The 25,588-nt window shown below is 46.3% G+C and overlaps 1 protein-coding gene across 1 annotated transcript in view; it reads left to right on the forward strand.

The window, feature by feature from the left end:
* The window catches only part of SEZ6L2 (seizure related 6 homolog like 2), a 217,059-nt gene that overhangs the window by 178,256 nt on the left and 13,215 nt on the right, over positions 1-25,588 (forward strand). The window contains exons 12-15 of the mRNA XM_069244112.1: positions 802-996; positions 6,709-6,900; positions 7,042-7,233; positions 10,636-10,674. Of these exons, the coding sequence (XP_069100213.1) occupies positions 802-996; positions 6,709-6,900; positions 7,042-7,233; positions 10,636-10,674 (618 nt within the window). The remainder of the gene's footprint in view (positions 1-801; positions 997-6,708; positions 6,901-7,041; positions 7,234-10,635; positions 10,675-25,588) is intronic.

Below are 25,588 nucleotides of genomic sequence, written 5' to 3' on the forward strand. Positions count from 1 at the left end.
TAATGTCTTTCTCTACTGCTTCATATATTCAAATATTATTTTTCTCTTTTATTTATGCTGAATATTCTTCTCTATTTTCCTTGAGTATTGAATTAATAGATATATCAGTTTCCTTCCCTAAATTTTTATTTTTTTGCATTATCATTCCTTTTTTAATCTCTTTGTCTTTCAGCCTTTTTTGTTTAGTTTTAATTTCTCTGCCTTCACCATTCACCTTCATTATTGCATTATTTGCTTCCACTATCTTTATGCTCTACGCCACATCATTTTATTTCTTTTGAAGTGTTAATTTCTCATTTTCCACACATTTTGCCTTAATATTGTTCTAGAATTCTCACTTTTTTACTTCCCTATTTCTCATTATCTTTCCCCACCTCTGACCATTTTGCTCTGTGTCATCCTCTCTTCTGTTATTTCTTACTATCTACATCATAATGTTTATTTGATATATTATTTTATCTCATAATATGTTATCATATGCTATCCTATATTATTATATCTTATATTTCAGCAGTTTTAGCGTTTTCTATTGTGCTAATGTATGTTCCTGTTACATTTTTACCTTTGGCCTTGTTACAAGCCATGTTTTTCCTTCTTACTGCAGTATTGTTTGCTATATTTTCTTAATATGTTATCTAACATTATTTTATATTATAGTGTATCAAATTATACTTGATTGTGATAGTGTATCTAATGTTACGTTTTGGATCATGCCAAGTTATCTCCCACCATGTTGTATTAGTGCGCCTTTGTTACCTCATGATATGTGATCATAAATTACATCATGCTTCCACAATTTAGAAGTCGCCCGAAATGACACCTGCCCTGATCTGCCTGATGTGGAATTCGGTTGGAAGACATCTTCACACCCTGATCTGATTAGGGGCACGGTTGTGACGTATCAGTGTGAGCCAGGCTACGACATCATGGGTTCTGACATCCTCACTTGTCAGTGGGACCTCTCGTGGAGTAACAGCCCACCCACGTGTGACAAAAGTATGTATGCAGGATGGGGATCCTCTGTAGGTTCTCAGTGCATGCCACAGCTAACCTTACATTAATACCTGGTAGGCAGTTTGTACAGAAGATTACCAAAGACGCAGGCTTTTTATAAATTCCCAAAAGTCTTGTACAGAAATAGTTCCTCCATGTGAGATATTTTTTTCCTTGTGGATAAAAAAAGATGAGCAAAAATAAATGTGTAATTGTATGCATTTTAACATCTCATTCCTGCTAATATTCTATTTACAACCACAGGTCATAGATGTGCGCAAAGGACACTGCAAAAGTCATAGTTTCTGCAGACTGTTTATAAAATGATAACTACTATGAACATTGTAGGTATAGGTCCTCCCCTCAGCCAGCATGAATGTACTTATTGTTTGAGGTCCAGCCCTTACAATGTGACCCTCTCACCCCTGACTGTATATTTGACAGTTGTCTCCAGCGAGGTCAAGCAGCAGTTGTAAGTTTAGCACAGATGTACATTTTATATTTTCTTGTTCCTCTCATTACATAGAAAACATTTCCAATTAGAAAGATTTATTGTACACAGGTACAGGTGTTGATGCATGTTCTCAGATTAACAGCATCACTTGTGCTTACATTGTTAGGTGCAGATTCACAAGTGCTGTTAACGTGTGACACAGATTCCAAATGTTAGTGAACACCAGTGATTAATTTGTAAAAGAAAATAAGTGCAGGGGCTCAAGGTTTTACACTGGAGAAATGCTGGTGGCACGTCGAATATATGGGGGCTGTTGAATACCAAGGCTGCCTAGTCTAATTCCACCTCACACCTCTTTCTTCTACCACCTAACTTTTCCTGTTTCTTCATATCACTCGTGCAAGTGCTTTTTCGTATATGCTTCCTCCCTTTGTCACTGTTTTTCTAAATTTCTTTTCCTCCCTTATCTGTCATTCTTTTTCTTGCTGTGGATTAAAGTTTGATGAAAAAAGTCCCAGGTCCCAAAAATGAGTGCTGGTGGCTGCAACCTGCACCCACTGAAACAAATTTAGCACTGGTGAAAACCATAAATGTGTTGCTTTGTTGATATTCTCAAAATTAGGCACAAGCACATTCCTGATTTTCCTCTCGGAAAACCCATATCTCCACCCCACAAAGACACTTTCAACAGGTGCAAAGTATGCCCATGTGGTGGATTTTACACTCTCTTAAGTGAAAGTTGCATTTGTAGATTTGCAGTCATCCTGATCCTCCAAAACAGCATCGAGTATCGCCCGGGACAGATACAACTATGTGGGCAGCTTAGTTTCAGGCAGGTGAAGACCTCAGGTCATATACTGATGGCCCCTCAAGCTACGCTTTCTGCAATGGATCACCCCGAATGCGCCATAATGTTACCTGCACATTACCTAGACTTCAGTTTACTGAACGAAGGTGACAGCAACACATGCCATCACCCACGATTAATAAGTATTTTTCAGGCCTGAGTCACCAAGAGCAATGTTTTAGCAGCCTTATTGAATCATCAGTTTTGCAGGAGTGAGGCTCCAATAGACAATGCTTTCAAATCAAATCAAATCATTAACATTTATAAAGCGCGCTACTCACCCGTGCGGGTCTCAAGGCGCTAGGGGGAAGGGGGTTACTGCTGCTCGAAGAGCCAGGTCTTGAGGAGTCTCTGGAATGCGGAGTGGTCCTGGGTGGTCCTGAGGCTGGTGGGGAGGGTGTTCCAGGTCTTGGCTGCCAGGTAGCAGAAAGATCTCCCACCCGCCGTGGAGCGGTGGATGCGAGGGACGGCAGCGAGCGCGAGGCCGGTGGAACGGAGGAGACGGGTGGGGGCGTAGAAGCTGAGGCGTCGGTTGAGGTATTCAGGTCCCTTGTCGTGGAGGGCTTTGTGTGCGTGGGTGAGAAGTCGGAAGGTGATCCTTTTGCTGACTGGGAGCCAATGCAGGTATCTCATGTGTGCAGAGATGTGGCTGTTGCGGGGTACGTCGAGGATGAGGCGGGCGGAGGCGTTTTGAATACGTTGCAGACGTTTTTGGAGTTTTGCAGTGGTCCCAGCATAAAGGGTGTTGCTGTAGTCCAGGCGGCTAGTGACTAGGGCGTGGGTCACGGTTTTTCTGGTGTCGGTGGAGATCCAGCGGAAGATCTTGCGGAGCATGCGGAGGGTGAGGAAGCAGGAGGAGGACGCGGCGTTGACTTGTTTGGTCATGGTGAGAAGAGGGTCCAAGATGAAGCCGAGGTTGCGGGCGTGGTCTGAGGGGGTCGGTGCGGTGCCAAGGGCCGTGGGCCACCAGGAGTCGTCCCATGCGGCTGGGGTGTTGCCGAGGATGAGGACTTCCGTTTTGTCTGAGTTCAGTTTTAGACGGCTGAGCCTCATCCAATCTGCGACGTCCTTCATGCCATCTTGTAGGTTGGTCTTAGCGCTGGCGGGGTCCTTGGTGAGGGAAAGTATAAGTTGAGTGTCGTCGGCGTAGGAGGTGATGATGATGTTGTGCTTGCGTATGATGTCGGCGAGGGGGCTCATGTAGACATTGAAGAGAGTCGGGCTGAGCGAGGAGCCTTGAGGGACGCCGCAGATGATCTCCGTGGGGTCTGAGCGAAAAGGTGGGAGGTAGACTCTTTGAGAGCGGTTGGAGAGGAAGGAGGCGATCCAGTCCAGGGCCTGGCCTTGGATCCCGGTGGAGCGGAGGCGGGTTATTAGGGTGCGGTGACAGACGGTGTCGAAGGCAGCCGAGAGGTCGAGGAGGATGAGGGCGTCTGTTTCACCGTTGTCCATCAGGGTTCTGATGTCGTCTGTGACTGAGATGAGGGCGGTTTCAGTGCTGTGGTTGGTTCGGAATCCGGATTGTGAAGGGTCGAGAAGGTTGTTGTCTTCCAGGAAGTTGGTAAGCTGTTGACGGTCTTCTCTATTACCTTGGCAGGGAAGGGGAGGAGCGAGATGGGGCGGAAGTTTTTCAGGTCGCTTGGGTCAGCCGTAGGTTTCTTTAGTAGGGCGTTGACTTCGGCGTGTTTCCAGCTTTCGGGGAAGGTAGCAGATGAAAAAGAGGAGTTGATGATGGTCTGGAGGTGCGGGGCAATGATGTCGTCGGCTTTATTGAAGATGAAGTGAGGGCAGGGGTCCGAGGGGGCGCCGGAGTGGATAGAGTTCATGGTGGTTTTGGTCTCTTCAGTGTTGATGTGGGTCCAGGCGTTGAGGGTGATGGCAGGGGGTGTGGGTTCGGTGTTGCTTGGCTGGGTCTGGTGTCCGAAGCTGTCGTGGAGGTCGGTGATTTGGTAATTTTCTGGTTTTGCGCATCTCCCATTAAATTCTGCTCATTACAGCACTCTCTTAAACAATTTATTCTCCTTAGTAGTTTCTTAAATCACTATCTTAACAGTACAGTACACACAGCTTCTGACATCAGCTTCACTCTTGTTAGAGCTCCTCAGTGGATTAAAGCAATTGCTGTAATATATTGTATTTCAACATTTGTATAGTGTTTCATACCTCTGACGAGCCAACGAACTTCTCTGATTGGCGTTGTTACCTTGCCACCAAAAGTTGAAATATTCTAAATTTATTAAGTTCACCACAGAGCTGTCAAACCAACAGCCTGCCCAGCAACCACATCCCAGATTCTGAGAACCTCTAACTCCTGCAGGGGTATCATTGATGGGGAAACTTTCCACGTTTCTGAAAATTGGCCCACTGACAAGACTGCTGGCCACACACCTCTGAGGATACACCCTCAGCAACTAAACATTCCCTGGTAAAATATATATTTCCCTTTACAACTAATAACCCAATATTCACATATAACATATCTTCCCCTTTACAATGAATCAAAACTATCGCAGAGGAAGAGCAACAAAATACCCTCCCAGTGCATTTGCCCCAGCAAAAGGTTGCAAATACCAGTAAAGAACAAAAGTTTAATGCGCTGGATCTAACAAAACATGAGAATGTAGTATCCAACAACCACTGCACAGGCATAAGCATCCTAAACTTGCTAAGATTTACAACAGTACAGCGTCTTGCAGTTTGACGAGGATGCTTCTCATCCAATGCTATTCTCTTCTCATCGCATACTGAAAAACTCCTCCCACCAGACTGACGCCTCCTCCACCCATCTCAAAACGTTCACTACCTCCTTCCACTCATTACATTGTGACCAACTCCCACAAAGTCTTCAGCCTTCATACTGTCCCTCAGTCTTCTTCATGCCCACTCTCAGACAACTCTCACACTTTTCGTCTCCTTTTGTGCAATATAAACCCACTCTCCTTTTCTTCGGTCTTTGTTCATTATTCAGTATGCAATGTGTACACCCTATCTACCTCAAAGGTTATGAAAATTTGTTAGATCCAGTTCCTCCCTAACTAGACCTTGACTCAATCTCCAGGCCTCACTCTTTTTACAATTGCAGAGCTACCATTGCCTCAAATTTCCCTTTTATTCCTGTGGCCGTCACCTGCCTCCAAGAAAAAGTAATCTAACTTGGTTTTTAGCTCATCATCAGAAGAGAGGTCCTGCCTGTCATTCTACTTCTTGTAGTACGATGTACCGAAAGTAGTTGATCTACGGCTTCCCTGACACTTTTCCTACTATTTATTACAATCTGAATTGTACCCTTCACCAGTCTATTCACCCACTCTACTTTACCATTTTCTTTTTGGATTATACGGAGAGGGCCTTTTCACATGCTTCACTCCATGTGTTCTCAAAAACTCTTGCATGACAGGTGAAGGGATCTGCGTGCAATTATCCGTGACCAGAAATGCTGACATCCTTCCCTTTTAAAAACTCTACCAAATACCGCTACTGCTTTCTCCATCATCATATTCTTCATGAATTCCACCCCCATGCACCTTGAAAATACATTCGCTAAAACAACCAGATACCTCTCTGGTTCATTCAGATAATCCGTTGGTCCCAAGAAATCTACACAAACCTTATACCAGGCTCCCTCCCCAGAATCATAATGGCCTACGTCTTGACCACCCCCCTTCAACCTTCTTTCACGTTTCAACACAAAGTACAATTCTCACCCTACTCTCTGATTTCATTATTTAAACCTAGCCACCAAAGCATTGCAAACAGATGTACAGCAAATATGCTTGCTAAATAACAGCAGTAACTGGGTCTTTATACAAGCGGTATCTTTACTGTATATCTATGTTAATAGATATCTTTGCTGACAATGTAAAAAGAACAGATGATGGACAGAATGCTGAACAATGGAAACATTCAACCCCAGTCACAAAGATCTGGGTTTAATCCATTTTTTTTTTGCCCACCACGCCACCCCAGTTTGGACCCAGTGATATGCAAATCAACATTGACCCTGCTCTCCATGGGAACAGTCTAGCCCGAACTGCCAAACCAGGTTCTTCCAGGATCAGAAAGAAGCATCCTGGGACTAGTTTTGGGGTGTCATGCTGCATCAGCCAAGCTAGCTTAAATCCATTGGTGCAGTAAGCACTGGACCTACGTCAAGGCGTACCCTTCTGACTTAGGGCGGTAAAAGCAAAAAGAACAGATGATGGATGGAATGCTGAACAATACAAACGTTCACCCCCGGTCACAAAGTTCTGGGTTTAACCCATTGTTTATTTGCCCCCCACGCCACCCCAGTTTGGATCCAGCCATATGCAAAGTGTGGTCTATTGTGAACTATACTAACTTAACAAGCAGGTTAAATTACAACACACCTAAAGTCTTTTTTTGTATCTTTCTCTGTTTTTTCCCCAATCTCCAGTCCTGAACTGTGCTGATCCAGGTGAGATTGGCAATGGACTGCGCCGGGCCTCTGACCACCACTTTCCCATTGGCTCCCACGTGCAGTATTCGTGCAATGAAGGCTACACCATCGAGGGCAGCAGCAGCCTAACCTGCTACAACCGGGACACGGGCACCCCTAAGTGGAGTGACCGAGTCCCCAAGTGTGTGTGTAAGTACCTTATTGTGTACTGGGTGTGAGATAGTGAGCAGGGTCAGTTATTGCACCCCCCACTTTCTGAGGTTTATTAATATTGGCTGGTATAGCTTTCCACTGTCCGAGGGTTGTTCATGTGCTCTGCTTCCTCTACAGTGAAGTACGAACCCTGTCTGAATCCCGGGGTCCCAGAGAACGGCTACCAGACCCTCTACAAGCACCACTACCAGGCCGGTGAGAACCTGCGCTTCTTCTGCTATGAGGGCTTTGAGCTGATTGGAGAAGTCACCATCACCTGCGTGCCCGGACACCCATCCCAGTGGACCAGCCAACCACCCCTATGCAAAGGTGAGGAGAGGTCACTGTGCCACTAACACTTGCTGAGCTTTCTACCTCTGTGAGCTTTGTCTCTACACACTTTCTTCTTCCTTTATCCTCTCTGTTTTTCTCTTTATGAACTTTGACCTTCTCCTTTTGTGAAAGAGGCAGATTGGTGCTTGCAAATGATCAGAACTGTATTGACCAGTTAAAGGGTGTTCTGAAGCAGAAGATGTGAGTCAGCGATTAATGGCTCACTTTAAGGCTAAAACAACTAGTTTATAATCCTAGTTTAACTGAGAATTGTGATCCTGAGCGTATCAGTCTCTGGGCCGCACTCCACCAATCTGGCAAAATTGTAAAATGAAGGGCTAAGAGGCTACTGTGCCAATCACATAAATGATGTGACATTTATTCAAGGGTAATCCTAACACCTTCAAGGAAATAGCAAACTCTGAGGCCTTAAAAAGATCTTCATGACGAACCTCGTATAAGCTACAGGATCACTATATTACATGTCATATATGATGTGACAGCACTAGTCTCCTGCTCCTTACTGAAGTAAAAGCCAATCCCAGGATCCTAACCTGCAAAGTACTAACACCCAAGCAAAAGAGTGCTAAAGCTATTAGATTACTTCATAACCATGCTCAGAATATGTTTCTCTCAGGCCCTTGAGGGGTACCAAAATCACAAGGCAATAGTGGACAAGTTAGACAACAACACCATGTGCCTGAGTCACATCTGTCACAATGACAAAACTGTGACCCTTGTGCTCAGTGGCACATAAGACTAGACAATTAATTTTTATTTGGTTTGAAACTTGTACGGTTTATGCCAAAAATTTCTGAAATATAATCATCATTTCTTACTAAAACCTCACCTTCTCTGCAAAGTCTATTAACTTCTCAAATGGATCAATTGTCTGTGATCCTGTGTTTGTCACGTCTGAAAATGAATTGACAGGTGAAGTTGAACAGATATTCAGTTATAGGTAGGCTAGGTTACTGTAACATGGTTGAACACAGTCTAAAACGACTGCCAGGATCCAAAGGGATGATCATGCCTCACCTTAAAAACTTGTGATCACACTTGCCTTGAAATCTGTTCACTGACTCCCTGTGGTATGCAGGACCAAGTTCAGAGCACAGTGCTTCATGCGCACACTCTTCTAGAACACAGGCACAGCTGCTTTCAAAGTTATCCTGATACTACAAGCTGACCAGGAGCCTCTGTTGGACAGGTCACACAGCATTCACCGATGAGTTTAGACCACTAAAACCTGGAAGTAAAACATTGGCATGCAGGGTCGAAAGTAATGAGCCAACTGCCATGCACGTTTTTTTCGTAAAAACTTTTACTGCAAATATTACATTGATATTATCAATGATGTCATCAAAGATGTCATGAGTGCTGTAATTTGTGGCGTAATTAGCAGTGCATGGTGAGGGTTTGAGTTATAGTTACCTAAAGGCACGAGTTATAGTTACTTGAGATAACTCTAACAGGTGAATTTCTCTGGTTTTGTACGTTTCAAATGTGAGCCTAACAATAACGTCCCTGTAACATTTATTTTTTATGAGAATTTGTATGTTTTTTCATCTATTCCCTACGTTTAACACCCCTGTAACCTTTGTTTTTTTTCAGTGAATTTCTATGTTTTTTTAACGTAAAGTAATTTTCATTACTATACATCAATCCAACCATCAGCGTGCACAGCGGCAGTTGTCTGCGCAGGGCCTGGCCTGCAGCCAGTCCCTGTGACCAACTCCCCTAACAACCTAACTCCGCTCGGCACATGGCCTTTGGGTGCATCAGGGTGTGAGTGAGTCTGCGAATGGGTGCGCCAGAATGTGAGTGGATCTGTCAATGGGTGCATGAGAGTGTGACAGGGCCTCTGAATGGATGGGTGAGGATGTGAGTGGGGCTGTATATTGGTGCGTCAGGGTATGAGTGGATCTGTGAATGAGTGCGTCACTGTGTGAGTGAATCTGTCAATGGGTGCATGAGGGTGTTAGTGGGTCTGTGAATGGGTGCGTGAGGGGGTCTGTGAAAGAGTGCAACAGGGTATGAGTGGATCTGTAAGTGGGTGTATGAGAGTGTGACTGGGTTTGTGAATGGTGCATCAGGGTGTGATTGGATTTGTTAATGGGTGCATGAGGGTGTGACTGGGTCTGCAAATGGGTTTGTGAGAGTGTGAGTGGATCTCTGAAAGAGGGCATGAGGGTGTGACTGGGTCTGCAAATTGGTGCTTGAGGGTGTGAGTGGAACTGCGAATGGGTGCGTCAGGGTGTGAGTGAATCTGTCAGTGGGTGCATGAGGGTGTGAGTGGGTCTGTGAGTGAGTGCATCAGTGTCTGAGTGGGTCTGTGCCTGGGTGCATGAGCTTCTCAGTGCTGCTGTGACTGAATGATTTAATGTAAAACTAACTGTTTCTAGGTTGTTTTCCTTGTCGCTGATTTTCACACCTACATTGCAATGGTTCACTGGGGTCATGCTGAGAGCCTATCACAAGCCGTGGAAAAAAATAATTGTAAGGTCATAATTTGACCAAAAAGACACCAATACGACAGCCTTGGGGTCAGGGTAACCCCAGCCTGACCCCTTATGCCACTTTTCATGTCAGTTATCAGCCCTGGGACCTTGCCCTGTTCCCTAAAATGGTGGCCGCAAGTTTCTAGTCAGATTGCAGCCAGTCAATAATAGCATTCTTGAGGTGTGTGCATTCGCGCATACATTGCGATCCTCACAAAAATGTTGCAACAAATTCACAACCTGAGATATCCAAATTTATTTTCCTTTACTTTCTCAAAGAATACTGAACGGATTGACACCAAATAATCAAACCCACATTCTGCATACCAAAAGCTAGCTTTCTGCCAAATTTAGTGTAATTCCGTCTAGCGGTCTGGGCTGTTGTCTTGTTCAAAGGTCTGGGGCTTAACATGGAAAACCCAACTTTTTTGACCCCCCTTTTTCTCAGCCCCCGTTTGACGAATCACCCGACACTTTCTATGTGCAACAAGAATTACTGGTGCTCCTTTTTTGGAAAGTTTCATAAAGATTAGTCCAACAGTGCCAAAGAAATAGGCAAGTCAAAAAGACCTTTTCCTATGGAAACATGGTCCTAACTATAACGACCTACTGACAACCGCAAGTAGGAAATATATATATATATGTGTGTGTGTGTGTGTGTGTATATATATATATATATATATATGTGTGTGTGTGTGTGTGTGCATGTGTGTATATATATGTATGTGTGTGTGGGTGTATATATATATATATATATATATATATGTGTGTGTGTGTGTATTTGCATATATGTATGTATATATATATATGTATGTAACGTTAACGTCAGGAAGGGGGTGAGTAGGTCAGAGTGCACTTGAAGCTTCCTACTTCTCACCTTCTTCTCTTTCTCCTCCAGTTGCCTACGAGGAGCTGTTGGATGATCGGAAACTAGAAGGTGAGTCATTGTTGGGCTTGGCAGGAGTAGGTGTATTTCATTAAGCACCACTTGTAAGGGGCAATCTACAACTGACCACCACTTGCCAATTGATATATAAATAAAGTGCTAAAATACAAGAAGCTATCTATAACAGAACATTATGTGTAAGGTGCTATCTAAAATCAAGAATGATCTCAGCTGTCTCATCGATAACAGTACTATCTGTGAAGTGCTACCTAAAACTAAACACTACCTTAAAGGTGCTATCTCTTACAAAGCACTACTTTTGTAAAACTAAGCCCAGCCAGTAAAGTGATACCTGTGAGGTGCTATCTGGAACTAAGCATTACCTGGAAGTGATCTACCTATATATATATGCGTATATATATATATATATATATATATAATAACAAGAACAGACTGTATTTATATAACTTGTGCTAACCGTCTAAGGCCTAGATTTCAAGAGGGCCTAGCGCCATCTAAGTGCACATGAGCGTTATGTTTTGTAACGCTAATGTGGCGTTATGTGGGCAAAAATGCTGCACAATATTTACAAAGTGGCGTAATGCATGCATTGCACCACTTTGTAACCCCTTGCGCCACGTTATGCCTGTGCCAGGCATAATGTATGTAAGGAGGGTGTTCCCCCATTAGGGGGGCCAAACAAATGCATTTTTAACGCCTGCTCAGAGCAGGCGTGAAAAGGGGGCACACTATTGGTTACAACGGTTACCTACGTACTGTTCAGGCTTAGCACCAAAAATATGGCTCTAACCCTGAACAGCACATCAACAGGATCAAAAATGTTGACGTTATGGCCCACTATCCTGCGCCATGGTGCACCGTATTTTAAATACGGCACCCACATGGTGGCAGTAGGGGGCGCTAGGGGGCAGAAGCATACGGTATAATTTGCTATAAAGGCTACAATTATTAATTCCCCATTAGCTATGCCTGTCAATAGTGCTGGATAAAGTGTTAGCCGTTTAGTTGCTGAATTCTAACTCTTGGTTCTCAAGGGGGACAAGGGAGGTAGGCCTACTGTCCGGGGGCTTCTTGTCTCTATTACCACTTGTGGATGTGTACATTCTAGTCCAAGCACTCCCATTAGGGTGTACATCTTAATGCCTAAAGCCTTTTCCACCTGGAAACTGAAAACCACTCCTTGCACGCACATTGATGTATACAGTGATTAAAATGATGCCATTAATCCATGTATGATGTATAGCGGATTTATACTGTCAAAGTACCAGGAATGGAACTTTAAAAATGGCCATTCAAATACTATGACGAGTCAGTCGCAATCTGCCGTCTCTGAAACAACAACCAATAATAGTCAGTTAAATTTCCTAACATCCCTTTTAAGGCTCTATGTTGTCTTCTAATGAGATCTACTTCGTCACTTACTCCTCCGTAATATGAGTGTCAAGACTCCAATAAATTATGTTTGAATGTAACCGTTGTTAATTGCAATATTTGTTACAGTAAAACATAAATGTTACATAATATCACTGCAGTAAATTCTAAAGAAACCAATCAAGCACTTATGGCAAACTCGTGTCTCATAACACAACAGCTACTAGCAGTGTGTAGAAGTCATTGATGGGCTATGCCTGAATTGTGAGCCACTTTGTGTGCATCCCGAAGTCACATCTGAATTCTGTTCATTAATATTTTCTGTTGACCTGAAAGATTTGAAGATAGTCTGAAAAAGACAGGGTCAGTGCTTAATTTGAGCTGATGATTGCTGGTGGGGCCCAGCAGCACTCATTTTTGGGGACCGGCACTTATCTTTCCCCATCAAGCATTTACCGAGAACAAAACCGAGGAAAACACACAAAAGTGAAAGAATGAGGAAACAAAAGACGGAAAACCGTCACAGATGGAGAAAACAGGAACCTGTGTGAGTAAATTAAAGGGGTAGGGAGTGTCTGCTTGTGGACTAAAGAGGCATTTGGGGTGAAATCAAGTATACACAGCCTTGATATTTGGCGCAACAGCGTGTAATAGCGCTGCTCGCGGACCTCTGAGGAGAGCTTTGGGCACCAGCACTTATTCTTTTGCAAACTAAGCACTGGGCAGAGGAGGTGAAGAGTTGTATAAAAGCCAGAAAACATTGGTGGTCATTTAGACCCTAGAGGAGGACCGTCCGCCCTACTGAGAAGTCACCATCTGCCTGGTGGGGATCTCTGTATTGTGACACGAGATGGCACTGAGGTGGCTCTCTTCTCTGCAATTACTCTGTAATTAAGGACTGACAAGTGTTTGCCATGTCTAAAGCGCCCACTCAGCAAACATTTTTATATCGAGAAAAGAAACTTCCAAAGCAAGAGTTTGATGTCTCAATACAAAAATGAATGCTTTGCATTGCAGAGCTGTTCAAGGAAAGTGAGTGACAGTCGCTCTGCCGAAAATGGGGTGGGATGATTCTGTCTCATGGTGCCCTTATGGTAGATGGGCTGCCAAGTTAGAGGAATATACTGAGGCTTGGCTGATGCAAACCTGGCACTTTTTCTGACTGAAAATTGAGTTGAAAATCGCACATTTGGCATGGTAGGGCCACTGCCTTTTTCCAGTTGTCATCACACTCCGTCAGCCGCTAAATGAGGCCGTATTCCTTGTCAAGCCTGCAAATGCTTCTGCTCAAGCTTCGTGTCAGAGCTATTCGCCACTTAGGGTACATCGCATTTATGTCTGGAGACAACATTTGCACAGCTGTGTGCAATTATAAAAGATCACCTTAGGGATTGCATTCGAGTCTGGAGACCATGGGTTCAATTCATAAAGAAAGTGTTAGATCTGCACCTGTAGATGTACTCTTAAACGAACAGGTGCAGAATTACTTTTTGTATTCAGAATAGTAGGTATGGAAAACTGCATAGACCCATTTTACTGGGTGTACTACGGGCAATGACGTGGCCAGTGCTTAATTTGATCCTGTTGTTTACAGTGTTCGGCATTGACACGTAATTGTCAACACTGGCCCTTATGATGGCCTGCTACATTGTGGCACTGCTTGTTTCATTCAGCAATGAGTGTGACAGTTGTTTATTAATTCAATATACAGTAAAACTAATGTTTGCTGCTGAAGCAATTCTCATAGCTCCGGGGGGTGGATCAGTTGAATTGTCACACATGTAGAAGTGTGATGATGACTAGTTGTGTTGGTACTGTCATGGGCAACGCCTACTCGAGCAATGGGTGATAAAAGCCGCAGTGGACTCCTGACGAGGCCAATGCACTTGTTTTTATTTATTTATGTAACAAAATAAGCACAGCATGTGACATATTCCTGTACTACTGTTTCTCCAATGCATTCATCTACATAAAGTGCACTTAAGCACTGGGGAAATGTTTTCCTTTCTCATTATTTCCCACGATAAAAGCATGGAGAACCTTTTTTTTTTACATTTCCTTTAAGGTTTGGGTGACCCTTTCCTCTTATCATGGAAGAACTGTTACTCCAATACTTTGCTGGAGTAAAACCGTGACCATTTACAGGGTGGAAAAGGGTGCGATAGGTGTTTATGAATGTCTACTCTGTATGTACACATTTGTATGCGATCTCAAGCTTACAAGGTTCCCATGCCTTGTCCAGCCAAATGTTTACCCCTTATGTGGGAATTACTACGGAGCATTTCTTCAGAGGCGTGGAAGAGAAACATAACCTTTTAACAAAACCATTACATCTGACAGGAGTCGCTTTAGGAATAATTGGTAGGAGTAAACACATTTTCTGCCAAATGTGTACTTTAAGGGTTAGAAATGCCTTTGAAATTTTCCAGCTGAATTTGCTGTATTGTCTCCATTTCTAAAATATCTTAGAGAGTGCTATGTTCCATATAGCTGGGAATCACCCAGGCCTTTCATTCAGGTGTAGCAAAGAAAGCTGCTCAAATGAGCAAAATTATACATAAAGGTATCCATCTGCATTACTGATGTCTTACGGACTCCTTGGATTGTTAACCCCTTCGCTGCCAGGCCTTTTCCCCCTCCTGTGCCAGGCCCTTTTTTGCCTATTTGGGGCAGTTCGTGCTTAGGCCCTCATAACTTTTTGTCCACATAAGCTAACCAAGCCAAATTTGCGTCCTTTTTTTCCAACATCCTAGGGATTCTAAAGGTACCCAGACTTTGTGGGTTCCCCTGAAGGAGGCCAAGAAATTGGCCAAAATACAGTGAAAATTTCGTTTTTTTCAAAAAAATTGGAAAAAGGGGCTGCAGAAGAAGGCTTGTGGTTTTTCCCCTGAAAATGGCATCAACAAAGGGTCTGCGGTGCTAAACTCAGCAGCTTCCCAGCTTTCAGGAACAGGCAGACTTGAATCCGAAAACCCAATTTTTCAACACAATTTTGGCATTTTACTGGGGCATACCCCATTTGTGCAATTTTTTGTGCTTTCAGCCTCCTTCCAGTCAGTGACAGGAATGGTCATGAAACCAATGCTGGATCCCAGAAACCTAAACATTTCTGAAAAGTAGACAAAATTCTGAATTCAGCAAGGGGTCATTTGTGTAGATCCTACAAGGGTTTCCTACAGAAAATAACAGCTGAAAAAGAAAAATATTGAAATTGAGGTGAAAAAACCATCAATTTTTCTCTACGTTTTACTCTGTAACTTTTCCCTGCAATGTCAGATTATCGAAAGCAATATACCGTTACGTCTGCTGGACTCCTCTGGTTGCGGGGATATATAGGGTTTGTAGGTTCATCAAGAACCCGAGGAACCCAGAGCCAATAAATGAGCTGCACCCTGCAGTGCGTTTTCATTCAATACCGGGTATACAGCAATTCATTTGCTGAAATATAAGGAGTAAAAAATTGCTATCAAGAAAACCTTTGCATTTCCAAAAAGGGCACAAGATAAGGTGTTGAGGAGCAGTGGTTATTTGCACATCTCTGAATTCCGGGGTGACCATAGTAGCACGTGAATTACAGGGAATTTCTCAAATAGATGTCTTTTTTACACACACTCCTATATTTGGAAGGAAAAAATGTAGAGAAAGACAAGGGGCAATAGTACTTGTTTTGCTAATCTATGTTCCCCCAAGTCTCCCGATAAAAATGGTACCTCACTTGTGTGGGTAGGCCTAGCACCCGCGACAGGATATGCCCCAAAACACAACGTGGACACATCACAGAAAACAGAGCTGTTTTTAGCAAAGTGACTACCTGTAGATTTTGGCCTCTAGCTCAGCCGCCACCTAGGGAAACCTACCAAACCTGTGCATTTCTGAAAACTAGAGACCTAGGGGAATCCAAGGAGGGGTGACTTGTGTGGCTCGGACCAGGTTCTGTTACCCAGAATCCTTTGCAAACCTCAAAATTTGGCTAAAAAAACACATGTTCCTCACATTTCTGTGGCAGAAAGTTCTGGAATCTGAGAGGAGCCACAAATTTCCTTCCACCCAGCGTTCCCCCACGTCTCCCGATAAAAATGATACCTCACTTGTGTGGGTAGGCCTAGCACCCGCGACAGGATATGCCCCAAAACACAACGTGGACACATCACAGAAAACAGAGCTGTTTTTAGCAAAGTGACTACCTGTAGATTTTGGCCTCTAGCTCAGCCGCCACCTAGGGAAACCTACCAAACCTGTGCATTTCTGAAAACTAGAGACCTAGGGGAATCCAAGGAGGGGTGGCTTGTGTGGCTCGGACCAGGTTCTGTTACCCAGAATCCTTTGCAAACCTCAAAATTTGGCTAAAAAAACACACGTTCCTCACATTTCTGTGGCAGAAAGTTCTGGAATCTGAGAGGAGCCACAAATTTCCTTCCACCCAGCGTTCCCCCACGTCTCCCGATAAAAATGATACCTCACTTGTGTGGGTAGGCCTAGCGCCCGCGACAGGATATGCCCCAAAACACAACGTGGACATATCACAGAAAACAGAGCTGTTTTTAGCAAAGTGACTACCTGTAGATTTTGGCCTCTAGCTCAGCCGCCACCTAGGGAAACCTACCAAACCTGTGCATTTCTGAAAACTAGAGACCTAGGGGAATCCAAGGAGGGGTGACTTGCGGGGCTCGGACCAGGTTCTGTTACCCAGAATCCTTTGCAAACCTCAAAATTTGGCTAAAAAAACACATGTTCCTCACATTTCTGTGGCAGAAAGTTCTGGAATCTGAGAGGAGCCACAAATTTCCTTACACCCAGCGTTCCCCCACGTCTCCCGATAAAAATGATACCTCACTTGTGTGGGTAGGCCTAGCGCCCGCGACAGGATATGCCCCAAAACACAACGTGGACATATCACAGAAAACAGAGCTGTTTTTAGCAAAGTGACTACCTGTAGATTTTGGCCTCTAGCTCAGCCGCCACCTAGGGAAACCTACCAAACCTGTGCATTTTTGAAAACTAGAGACCTAGGGGAATCCAAGGAGGGGTGACTTGCGGGGCTCGGACCAGGTTCTGTTACCCAGAATCCTTTGCAAATCTCAAAATTTGGCTAAAAAAACACATGTTCCTCACATTTCTGTGGCAGAAAGTTCTGGAATCTGAGAGGAGCCACAAATTTCCTTCCACCCAGCGTTCCCCCACGTCTCCCGATAAAAATGATACCTCACTTGTGTGGGTAGGCCTAGCGCCCGCGACAGGATATGCCCCAAAACACAACGTGGACATATCACAGAAAACAGAGCTGTTTTTAGCAAAGTGACTACCTGTAGATTTTGGCCTCTAGCTCAGCCGCCACCTAGGGAAACCTACCAAACCTGTGCATTTCTGAAAACTAGAGACCTAGGGGAATCCAAGGAGGGGTGACTTGCGGGGCTCGGACCAGGTTCTGTTACCCAGAATCCTTTGCAAACCTCAAAATTTGGCTAAAAAAACACATGTTCCTCACATTTCTGTGGCAGAAAGTTCTGGAATCTGAGAGGAGCCACAAATTTCCTTCCACCCAGCGTTCCCCCACGTCTCCCGATAAAAATGATACCTCACTTGTGTGGGTAGGCCTAGCGCCCGCGACAGGATATGCCCCAAAACACAACGTGGACATATCACAGAAAACAGAGCTGTTTTTAGCAAAGTGACTACCTGTAGATTTTGGCCTCTAGCTCAGCCGCCACCTAGGGAAACCTACCAAACCTGTGCATTTCTGAAAACTAGAGACCTAGGGGAATCCAAGGAGGGGTGACTTGCGGGGCTCGGACCAGGTTCTGTTACCCAGAATCCTTTGCAAATCTCAAAATTTGGCTAAAAAAACACATGTTCCTCACATTTCTGTGGCAGAAAGTTCTGGAATCTGAGAGGAGCCACAAATTTCCTTCCACCCAGCGTTCCCCCACGTCTCCCGATAAAAATGATACCTCACTTGTGTGGGTAGGCCTAGCGCCCGCGACAGGATATGCCCCAAAACACAACGTGGACACATCACAGAAAACAGAGCTGTTTTTAGCAAAGTGACTACCTGGAGATTTTGGCCTCTAGCTCAGCCGCCACCTAGGGAAACCTACCAAACCTGTACATTTCTGAAAACTAGAGACCTAGGGGAATCCAAGGAGGGGTGACTTGTGTGGCTCGGACTAGGTTCTGTTACCCAGAATCCTTTGCAAACCTCAAAATTTGGCTAAAAAAACACATGTCCCTCACATTTCTGTGGCAGAAAGTTCTGGAATCTGAGAGGAGCTACAAATTTCATTCCACCCAGCGTTCCCCCAAGTCTCCCGATAAAAATGATACCTCACTTGCGTGGGTAGGCCTAGCGCCGGCGACAGGAAACACCCCAAAGCGCAACGTGGACACATACTAAATTTTGGAAAAAAACAGAGGTGTTTTTTGCGAAGTGCCTACCTGTAGATTTTGGCCTCTAGCTCAGCCGGCACCTAGGGAAACCTACCAAACCTGTGCATTTCTGAAAACTAGAGACCTAGGGGAATCCAAGGAGGGGTGACTTGCGGGGCTCGGACCAGGTTCTGTTACCCAGAATCCTTTGCAAACCTCAAAATTTGGCTAAAAATACACATGTTACTCACATTTCTGCGGCAGAAAGTTTTGGAATCTGAGAGGAGCCACAAATTTCCTTCTACCCAGCGTTCCCCCAAGTCTCCCGATAAAAATGATACCTCACTTGCGTGGGTAGGCCTAGCGCCGGCGACAGGAAACACCCCAAAGCGCAACGTGGACACATCCTAAATTTTGGAAAAAAACAGAGGTGTTTTTTGCGAAGTGCCTACCTGTAGATTTTGGCCTCTAGCTCAGCCGGCACCTAGGGAAACCTACCAAACCTGTGCATTTCTGAAAACTAGAGACCTAGGGGAATCCAAGAAGGGGTGACTTGCGGGGCTCGGACCAGGTTCTGTTACCCAGAATCCTTTGCAAACCTCAAAATTTGGCTAAAAAAACACATGTCCCTCACATTTCTGTGGCAGAAAGTTCTGGAATCTGAGAGGAGCTACAAATTTCCATCCACCCAGCGTTCCCCCAAGTCTCCCGATAAAAATGATACCTCACTTGCGTGGGTAGGCCTAGCGCCGGCGACAGGAAACACCCCAAAGCGCAACGTGGACACATCCTAAATTTTGGAAAAAAACAGAGGTGTTTTTTGCGAAGTGCCTACCTGTAGATTTTGGCCTGTAGCTCAGCCGGCACCTAGGGAAACCTACCAAACCTGTGCATTTCTGAAAACTAGAGACCTAGGGGAATCCAAGGAGGGGTGACTTGCGGGGCTCGGACCAGGTTCTGTTACCCAGAATCCTTTGCAAACCTCAAAATTTGGCTAAAAATACACATGTTACTCACATTTCTGTGGCAGAAAGTTCTGGAATCTGAGAGGAGCCACAAATTTCCTTCTACCCAGCGTTCCCCCAAGTCTCCCGATAAAAATGATACCTCACTTGTGTGGGTAGGACTAGCGCCCACGAAAGGAAAGGGCCCAAAACACAACGTGGACACATCAAATTTTTTTATAAAAAGCAGTGCCTACCTGTGGATTTTGGCCTGTAGCTCAGCCGACACCTGAGGAAACCTAGCAAACCAGTGCATTTTTGAAAACTAGAAACCCAGGGGAATCCAAGATGGGGTGACTTGCGGGGCTCTGACCAGGTTATGTTACCCAGAATCCTTTGCAAACATCAAAATTTGGCCCAAAAAACACTTTTTCCTCTCATTTCGGTGACAGAAAGTTCTGGAATCTGAGAGGAGCCACAAATTTCCTTCCACCCAGCGTTCCCCTAAGTCTCTCGATAAAAATGGTACATCACTTCTGTGGGTAGGCCTAGCGCCCACAAACGGAAATGGCCCAAAACACAACGTGGACACAACATATTTTTTCACAGAAAACAGAGGTGTTTTTTGCAAGGTGCCTACCTGTGGTGTTTGGCCTGTAGCTCAGCCGGCCCCAGGGGGGGGGGGGGCAGAAATGCCCTAAAATAAATTTGCCCCCCCAACCCCCACCCTCCCCCGTCGGGAGCGACCCTTGCCTACGGGGTCGCTCCCCCTGCGTGACATTGGCACCAAAAAACAAATCCCCGGTGCCTAGTGGTTTCTGCCCCCTTGGGGGCAGGTTGACCTAAACTCAGCCAATCTGCCCCCAAGGGGGGCAGAAATGGCCTAAATACAATTTGTCCCCCAGGGGAGCGACTTTTGCCTGATGGGTCGCTCCCCATCTCTAAAAAAAAAAAAACAAAGAAAAAAAAAAAGAAAAAAAAGAAAAATTCCCCTGGCGCCTAGAGGTTTCTGCCCCCCCCCCCGGGGGGGTAGAAATGGCCTAAAATAAATTTGCCCCCCCAACACCCACCCCCCCCCCCCGGGAGCGACCCTTGCCTACGGGGTCGCTCCCCCTGCGTGACATTGGCGCCAAAAAACAAATCCCCGGTGCCTAGTGATTTCTGTCCCCTTGGGGGCAGATTGACCTAAAATTGACAAATCTGCCCCCAGGGGGCAGAAATGGTCTAAATACAATTTGCCCCCCCAGGGGAGCGACCCTTGCCTGATGGGTCGCTCCCCATCTCTAAAAAAAGAAACAACAAAAAAAAAAAACACAAAAAAAAAATTGCCCTGGTGCCTAGAGTGTTCTGCCCCCCCCCCCCGGGGGCAGTTCGGCCTAATAATAGGCCGATCTGTCCCCCGGGGGGGCAGAAATGGCCTAAAATAAATTTGCCCCCCCAACCCCCACCTCCCCCCCCCTGGGAGCGACCCTTGCCTACAGGGTCGCTCCCCCTGCGTGACATTGGCGCCAAAAAACAAATCCCCGGTGCCTAGTGGTTTCTGCCCCCTTGGGGCAGATTGACCTAAAATTGGCCAATCTGCCCCCAGGGGGGCAGAAATGGTCTAAATACAATTTGCCCCCCCAGGGGAGCGACCCTTGCCTGATGGGTCGCTCCCCATCTCTAAAAAAAGAAACAACAAAAAAAAAAAACACAAAAAAAAAATTGCCCTGGTGCCTAGAGTGTTCTGCCCCCCCCCCCCGGGGCAGTTCGGCCTAATAGGCCGATCTGTCCCCCGGGGGGGCAGAAATGGCCTAAAATAAATTTGCCCCCCCAACCCCCACCCCCCCCCGGGAGCGACCCTTGCCTACGGGGTCGCTGCCCCTGCGTGACATTGGCGCCAAAAAACAAATCCCCGGTTGCCTAGTGGTTTCTGCCCCCTTGGGGGCAGATTGACCTAAAATTGGCCAATCTGCCCCCAAGGGGGCAGAAATGGTCTAAATACAATTTGCCCCCCCAGGGGAGCGACCCTTGCCTGATGGGTCGCTCCCCATCTCTAAAAAAAGAAACAACAAAAAAAAAAACACAAAAAAAAATTGCCCTGGCGCCTAGAGTGTTCTGCCCCCCCCCGGGGGCAGTTCGGCCTAATAATAGGCCGATCTGTCCCCCGGGGGGGCAGAAATGGCCTAAAATAAATTTGCCCCCCCAACCCCCACCCCCCCCCCCGGGAGCGACCCTTGCCTACGGGGTCGCTCCCCCTGCGTGACATTGGCGCCAAAAAACAAATCCCCGGTGCCTAGTGGTTTCTGCCCCCTTGGGGGCAGATTGACCTAAAATTGGCCAATCTGCCCCCAGGGGGGCAGAAATGGTCTAAATACAATTTGCCCCCCAGGGGAGCGACCCTTGCCTGATGGGTCGCTCCCCATCTCTAAAAAAAAAAAAAGAACAAAAAAAAAAAACACAAAAAAAAAATTTGCCCTGGCGCCTAGAGGTTTCTTCCCCCCCTGGGGGCAGATCGGCCTAATAATAGGCCGATCTGCCCCCAGGGGGGGCAGAAATGGCCTAAAATAAATTCCCCTCTCCCCCAGGGAGCGACCCTTGCCTAAGTGGTCGCTCCCTTTGCGTGAAATTCACGCAAAGAAAAAACTCCCTGGTGTCTAGTGGTTTCTACCCCCCTTGGGGGCAGATTGGCCTCATCAAAATAGGCCAATCTGCCCCCAAGGGGGGCAGAAATGGGCAAAATATAATTTTCCCCCAAGGGGAGCGACCCTTGCCTAAGGGGTCACTCCCCACCCAAAAAAAAAAATGAAACAAAAAAAAAAAAAATGGTCCCCGGTGCCTAGAGGTTTCTGCCCCCCCTGGGGGCAGATCGGCCTAATAGTAGGCCGATCTGCCCCCAGGGGGGGCAGAAAAGGCCTTCCCGAAAATATGCCCCCCTGGGAGCGACCCTTGCCCAAGGGGTCGCTCCCTTTTGTCAATAACCATAAAAAAAAAAAAAAATCCCTGGTGTCTAGTGGTTTCTACCCCCCTTGGGGGCAGATTGGCCTCATCAAAATAGGCCAATCAGCCCCCAAGGGGAGCAGAAATGGCCAAAATATAATTTTCCCCCAAGGGGAACGACCCTTGCCTAAGGGGTCGCTCCCCACCTCAATAAAAAAAAAATGAAAAAAAAAAAAATGGTCCCTGGTGCCTAGAGGTTTCTGCCCCCCCTGGGGGCAGATCGGCCTAATAAGGCCGATCTGCCCCCAGGGGGGGCAGAAAAGGCCTTTTCAAAAAAATGCCCCCCCTGGGAGCGACCCTTGCCCAAGGGGTCGCTCCCTTTTGTCAATTTCTACGAAAAAAAAAAAAATCCCTGGTGTCTAGTGGGGTTTCAAAAACCGGATTGCAAGCAATCCGGCTTTTGAAACCCTCGGAGGGACTTCAAAGGGAAGGAAATACTTTTCCTTCCCTTTGAAGCCCCTCCGGGCCTCCCAAGTGATTGAAAAAGAAATGCTTTTGCATTTCTTTTTCAATCGCGCTGGAAGCAGAGCTTCCAGCGCGACGAGGGAGGCCCCTGTGACACATCAGCGCGCGCGCGCGCGCTGACGTCACAGGGGGGGGTGGGGGGGGGTCGGGGGTGGAAGGGGAAGGTCTTCCCCTTCCATCCCCGACTTGGGGGGGGAAGGGGGGTGCACGGGGGGCGCGCTAGCGCGCCCCCAAGTTCCCCTGTGCCATGGACGAGATGATCTCGTCCAAGGCACAGGGGAACTGTAGCCTTGGACGAGATCATCTCGTCCAAGGCACAGAAGAGGTTAAGGGTTGTATGTTTGAATATCATAGTCTGAAATATTGTCTGACATAAATGTTGTGCCCTAAACATTGCTTGCAAAAATATTGTTCCATGAGGTGTAGATGTTCTATTACAGCCTCCAACTTGGCTATATTTTTTTAAAACAACATTAAGGGCATTTTATTTATATGTCAGATGATATTCTGACTGCACCATTGAGGTACCAGATCTTGCTATGTAGTAAGTTTCCGTTTGAAATACCCTAAGGGAGCTGATTCTGCTTTTTAGTTGCGAGCTACAAAAACTCATTTTTCACATCTTACTGTTACAACTTATACTGTGAACAAACCACAGATCTTACATGCAAATCATATGAACAATTTGATTTGGTGGCTAGCAAATCGGGTTTGCCCTTAAAAAAAGTCATAGCTTGGGTTCAAGAATGCTATGAGAGTAGTGCCTATTGTCTAAAACGTTGTTCTTCATTCAACTGACATCAGGTGGAGTTGTGACGGTTGTCAAGTAGCCAAGGTGTGAGGTTGCCTAGAACATATTGGTACATTTGAGATGCAGCTCAGTGGCCAAGTTGAGATGTGGTGTTGTGGTTAAGGTGAAATGTAATTTTAATCATTAAGATATGTTGGCTCTAGTTTTTATATTACAATGTGGTCTAGTGACTAAATCGAAATGTGGCACTTTAGTTGGAATGGCCTGTTGTCCACTGATTACCTGTAGATCTGATTTAGTGGCTTATGTGTCCCCTGTAGAATGGTGATACCAAGGTTTAAATCTCTATTCCCTCACATCACCAAACTCATGTGAGCATGAGCAAATCGCATCATCTCTCAGTTGTAAATTTTTCTTCCTTACCTAAAATTGGTAACCCATACACACTGTCTGAGACTACAATCAATCAAAGGAATTTGTAGAGCGCGCTACTCACCCGTGAGGGTCTCAAGGCGCTGGGGGGAATCTGGGGGGGGGGGGCGCAGGGAGGGTCACTGGTCGAACAGCCAAGTCTTGAGGTTCTTTCTGAAGACCAGTAGGTCTTTGGTTTTGCGAAGGTCGGTGGGGAGGGAGTTCCAGGTTTTGGGGGCGAGGTAGGAGAAAGACCTGCCTCCTGTGGTGGTGTGGTGGTGTGCTGGATGCGGGGGACTGTGGCTAGGGCAAGGTCGGCTGATCAGAGGTTGCGTGTGGGAGTGTGGAAGTTTACCCTTTCATTGAGGTAGGTTGGGCCGGTGTTGTGGAGGGATTTGTGTGCGTGGATGAGGATCTTGAATGTGATTCTCTTGTCTATGGGGAGCCAGTGAAGGGATTTGAGGTGTGGTGAGATTCGTTCATGGCGGGGGAGGCCAAGGACGAGGCGCGCGGCTGTGTTCTGGATTCTTTGGAGTTTGAGTTTGAGTGTGGTGCCGGCATAGAGGGCGTTGCCGTAGTCCAGTCTGCTGCTGATGAGTGCGTGGGTGACTGTCTTTCTGGTTTCTGGGGGGATCCATTTGAAGGAGTTTTTTAGAGTGCGGAGTGTGTGGAAGCAGGAGGAGGTTAGAGCATTGATTTGCTGTGTCATGGAGAGGGAGGGGTCGAGGATGATGCCGAGGGTGCGTGCGTGGGTTGCAGGGGTGGGTGCGGGACCTAGGGCGGTGGGCCACCAGGAGTCGTCCCATGTGGTTTTGTTGGGGCCGAAGATGATGATTTCGGTTTTGTTTGAGTTGAGCTTGAGGTGGTTAGTGGTCATCCAGTTGGCGGTGTCTAGGAGAGCGGCGTGTAGGTTGGTTTTGGCGGTGGTGGGGTTGCGGGTGAGGGAGAGGATGAGTTGGGTGTCATCTGCATAGGAGAGGATAGTGATTCCGAGTGCTCGGAGAATGTTGGCTAGGGGGATCATGTAGATGTTGAAGAGTGTGGGGCTGAGGGAGGACCCTTGGGGGACTCCGCAGGTGATCTTGGTAGTGTTGGAGTGGAAGGGTGGAAGGCAGACTCTCAGGGTTCGGTCGGTGAGAAATGAGGTGAGCCAGTCTAAGGCTTTGTGGCGGATTCCTATGTTGTGGAGGCGTGTGCGGAGTGTGTGGTGGCAGACGGTGTCAAAAGCTGCGGAGAGGTCTAGGAGGATGAGTGTGACGGTCTCGCCTTTGTCGACTTTGGTCCTGATGTCGTCAGTGCATGCGATGAGGGCGGTTTCTGTGCTGTGGTTCTTGCGAAACCCAGATTGTGAGGGGTCAAGGGTGTTGGTTGCTTCGAGGAAGTGGGATAGGTGGGTGTTGACTAATTTCTCTGCAACCTTGGCGGGGAAAGGGAGGAGGGAGATGGGGCGGTAGTTGGAGAGGATCTCCGGGTCGGCTTGTTTTTTTTTTTAGGAGAGCTGTGATTTCCGTGTGCTTCCAGGGGTCTGGGTAGGTGGCGGAGTAGAAAGAGGAGTTGATTATGTTGTAGAGTATGGGGGCGATGGTAGGGCTAGCTTTGTTGTAGATGCGGTGTGGACAGGGGTAGGAGGGGGAACCGGAGTGGATGGAGTTCATGTTTT

The sequence above is a fragment of the Pleurodeles waltl genome, chromosome 7 (assembly GCF_031143425.1).
Source record: "Pleurodeles waltl isolate 20211129_DDA chromosome 7, aPleWal1.hap1.20221129, whole genome shotgun sequence".
Taxonomy (NCBI): Eukaryota; Metazoa; Chordata; class Amphibia; order Caudata; family Salamandridae; genus Pleurodeles; species Pleurodeles waltl.